This window comes from Corvus brachyrhynchos, unplaced genomic scaffold (assembly GCF_000691975.1).
Source record: "Corvus brachyrhynchos isolate BGI_N302 unplaced genomic scaffold, ASM69197v1 scaffold47, whole genome shotgun sequence".
In the NCBI taxonomy this organism is placed as follows: Eukaryota; Metazoa; Chordata; class Aves; order Passeriformes; family Corvidae; genus Corvus; species Corvus brachyrhynchos.
This window is the reverse complement of record NW_008239292.1, coordinates 653824-656753: the sequence shown is the minus strand read 5'-3', so window position 1 is coordinate 656753 and position 2930 is coordinate 653824. Positions and strand designations below refer to the sequence as shown.

The window sequence follows — 2930 nt, the reverse complement described above, 5'->3', positions numbered from 1 at the left end:
GCGGGGGCGGCCCGGGTGCCCCCCCCGGCTCCCACTCGCACTCACACACACGCCCCCTCCCCACGCCCCTCCCACCCCATCGGGGACACGCCGCGGGTCACCGTCCTGGCCGTCCCCGGCGCTCCCAAGTGCCGTGGATGTGGAGGTCCCGGGCAGCTCCCGGGGCAGCTTCCAGACTGTACAAGGTTTTTTTGGGGGGTGGGGAGGACCCCCAAGATGCTGGGGGTGCGCAGAGGGCTGGGGGGTTGCAAGGAGGCATTGTCCCATCGGCTGAGTCCTGAGCGCCTCGGCTCGTGCTCCGCGCCCGCTGCCGGAGGGGCTGCGTGGGGAGGGGATTTTCTTCCCATTTCTGGGATTTTTAATTAAAAAAAAGGTATGGGGGGCTGTTGTTGGTTTTTTTTTTTTTCCTGTGTGTTTTTCTTCTCTTTCTAGAAAGTCCGGAGCTGGTAGCGAGGGGGTTATGGGGGTAGGGATGGAGAGACACCCCCCTGGAAAGAATGAAATTCCAAAAAAAAATCGCTTTCCCTCGGGAGTAAAGCAGGGGGCAGGGGTGGGGGGCACTCTCCTCGCCCCCCGGCCTGGGGGAAGCAGCCCCTGATCCCCCTCCGTAGTGTGAGCTTGGCGGAGGGGTCCCCCCGGCCCCCGCTCCCCGCGTTGGGGGTACCACGGGGGGGCAGGAGGAAGAGAAGGAAGGATTTTGAGGGGCTGCAGGGGGGATTTGGGACCGAAACCGAGAAACCAAACGACGTTACGAAGAGCTTGGCCGATCAGTTGGAGTCGGAGTCGGAGGAGTCCCCCGAAGAGGAGGAGGAACTGCTGCTGCCCTCCGAGTCGTTGTCATCCTCATCCTCATCATCCTCATCCTCATCATCCTCGTCGTTCTGGGAGGGGGGTGGCAGAGAGGAGGGGGAGGTCAGGGCAGGGTTAGTCCACCGTCACTCCCTTGTCCCCTGCTCACCCTCCCCGACGGGGTCCCCACAGAGCGCGGGGTGTGACCCCCACCCTCCCATCGCTGCCCCCGGGGGTCTGGGGGTGGAGGAGGAGGGACGAGGGGCAGGAGCCAGGAGTGAGTTTGCAAGGGCTCAGCTCGGGGTGCCGGGGGGGGACGTGCTGGAGCAGCGCGCGGGGGTCCTGCCTTCACCTCTGCCACTGCCTCGCTACACGATCTGAGGGAGGGTACCCGACCCGCCTCGTGCCTCAGTTTCCCCCCTCTAAAGCCAGGGAAGGAAGAGGCGTGAGCTGAGACCAGCGAGGGGGTGGAAACACCTCACCTGTCCGGTGGCGAGCACAAGGCACGGACACGGTTTCTGGCCCCAGCGCCATCCAGCATACTCTGATTTCAGTTGCACCGGTGTAAAGCTTTGACTCTGGTGACTTACTCGGTCACACTGGCGCAAACGGAGCCGAGACCAGACTCAGTATCTCCACCAGGACAAAGACAGGAGATTTTTCTCTGCTCACTGGGGGCTCTGCACACCCCCCGCACCTCTGCGTCCCGAGGCTGCTCCTGACTACGCCCCGCGGCTGCTCCTCGCGCCCTCCCCGGGAACACCGGGGGGATCCCGTTCCCCTTCTCCTCCCCGTGTCCCCCTGCTTCCCGGGGGCTCCTCTGCCACGGATCTATCTGAGCCTGGCTGCGGCTGCCCCCCAGCCCGGGGGGAGGGTGAGGGGGGCCCCGTGCCCTCCCCGTGCCCTCCCCGCCCCCCAGCCTCACCTCATCCCCGTCCTCGCTCTCCTCCTCGCTGCTGGACTCCGAGGAGTCGCCGCCTTCCTCTGACGAGTCGCCGTTGTCATCATCATCATCCTCGTCTTCATCGTCGTCTTCCTCCTCCTCTTCCTCCTCGTCATCATCCTCTGACTCCTGCGGGACAGGAGGGGCTTGGTGAGTCCCTGGACCTCCACACCCATGGGTGCAGCACCCACCCCCATCCTTGACCATCCACCTTTGGGTTCCTCCATCCATTGAGCAGATCAGGTGATTCCCTATCCCACACCTTGGTGGGAGCCTTTCCCCATTTACACTGAAAATTGCACCAAAAAGGGTCCCTGAGCAGGGTCAAAATCTGAGCTGGATGGGTTCTGAGCAGGGATTTGGGGAAAGTTTATGGTCTCGAGGACAGGGCAGGCAGCTGGAAGGGCAAGGGACGCCTCAAACAAGGGGTGTGGGTCGCCCCGGACGCACTCCCCAGGGAGGGGGCCTGGGTGGCCCCATGGGGCTCTCGTGACTCACCGACTTGGACTGCATCGTTGGCTTCATCTTGGGGTTGGGACCCCGGATCTTCCCTATGCTCTTGCGTTTCTGCGGGAACAAAACCAAACCCTTTAGGGCTCAGGCTCAGCTCCTTCCCAGTGTCCAGCCCAGAGAAAATCCCACTGCTGAGCTGCCATGGGGACAAATCCTCACTGGAGGGGCTCTCTGGAGCGTGGCACACCCAAACCTCACCCAGGGCTGACCCCGGCCCAGTCCCAAGCCCCCAGGTTCCCCATCCCACCCCCAGACTCCCGGGAACACAGTAGTGCCATGTGGATACTCACGTTGGAAATGTGCTCCTTGTACGCAGCCCGCTCCTGGGGCGAGAGGCTCTGTGGGGACACGGACACAGTCAGGGATGGGCAGGCATGGGACGGGACAGGGGATGGAGCAGGGAAGGGCTCTAGCACACGGCACACCCTCCTCATGTATATAACTTTTTATCCTTTTAAGTTACAAAATGTCAAAAAAGTGTCTGGCAATGGTGGTTTTCGGAGGAGGGGTGGGAACAGAGACCACGCCAAGCATCATCCCCAAAACCAGCAGACCCCAGAGCCTCCCACCAGGCATGGGGGGTCCAGCACCCACCTTGAGCCAGATGTCGAGGTGCACCTTGTACTGTTTCTGCTGCTCCTCTGCCAGCTTTTTGTAGTGGTCCTTCTGGCCCTGGGAGATGCGC

General features: G+C 62.6%; 1 protein-coding gene across 1 annotated transcript in view; it reads right to left on the bottom strand.

Annotated features, from left to right (window-relative positions):
• Positions 1-767: 767 nt before the first annotated feature.
• UBTF (upstream binding transcription factor, RNA polymerase I) overlaps positions 768-2930 on the bottom strand; it is a 12470-nt gene continuing 10307 nt past the window's right edge. The window contains 5 exon segments of the mRNA XM_008638470.2: positions 768-881; positions 1715-1861; positions 2231-2299; positions 2536-2583; positions 2840-2930. The exon segment at positions 2840-2930 is cut by the window's right edge and continues 29 nt beyond it. Of these exon segments, the coding sequence (XP_008636692.1) occupies positions 768-881; positions 1715-1861; positions 2231-2299; positions 2536-2583; positions 2840-2930 (469 nt within the window).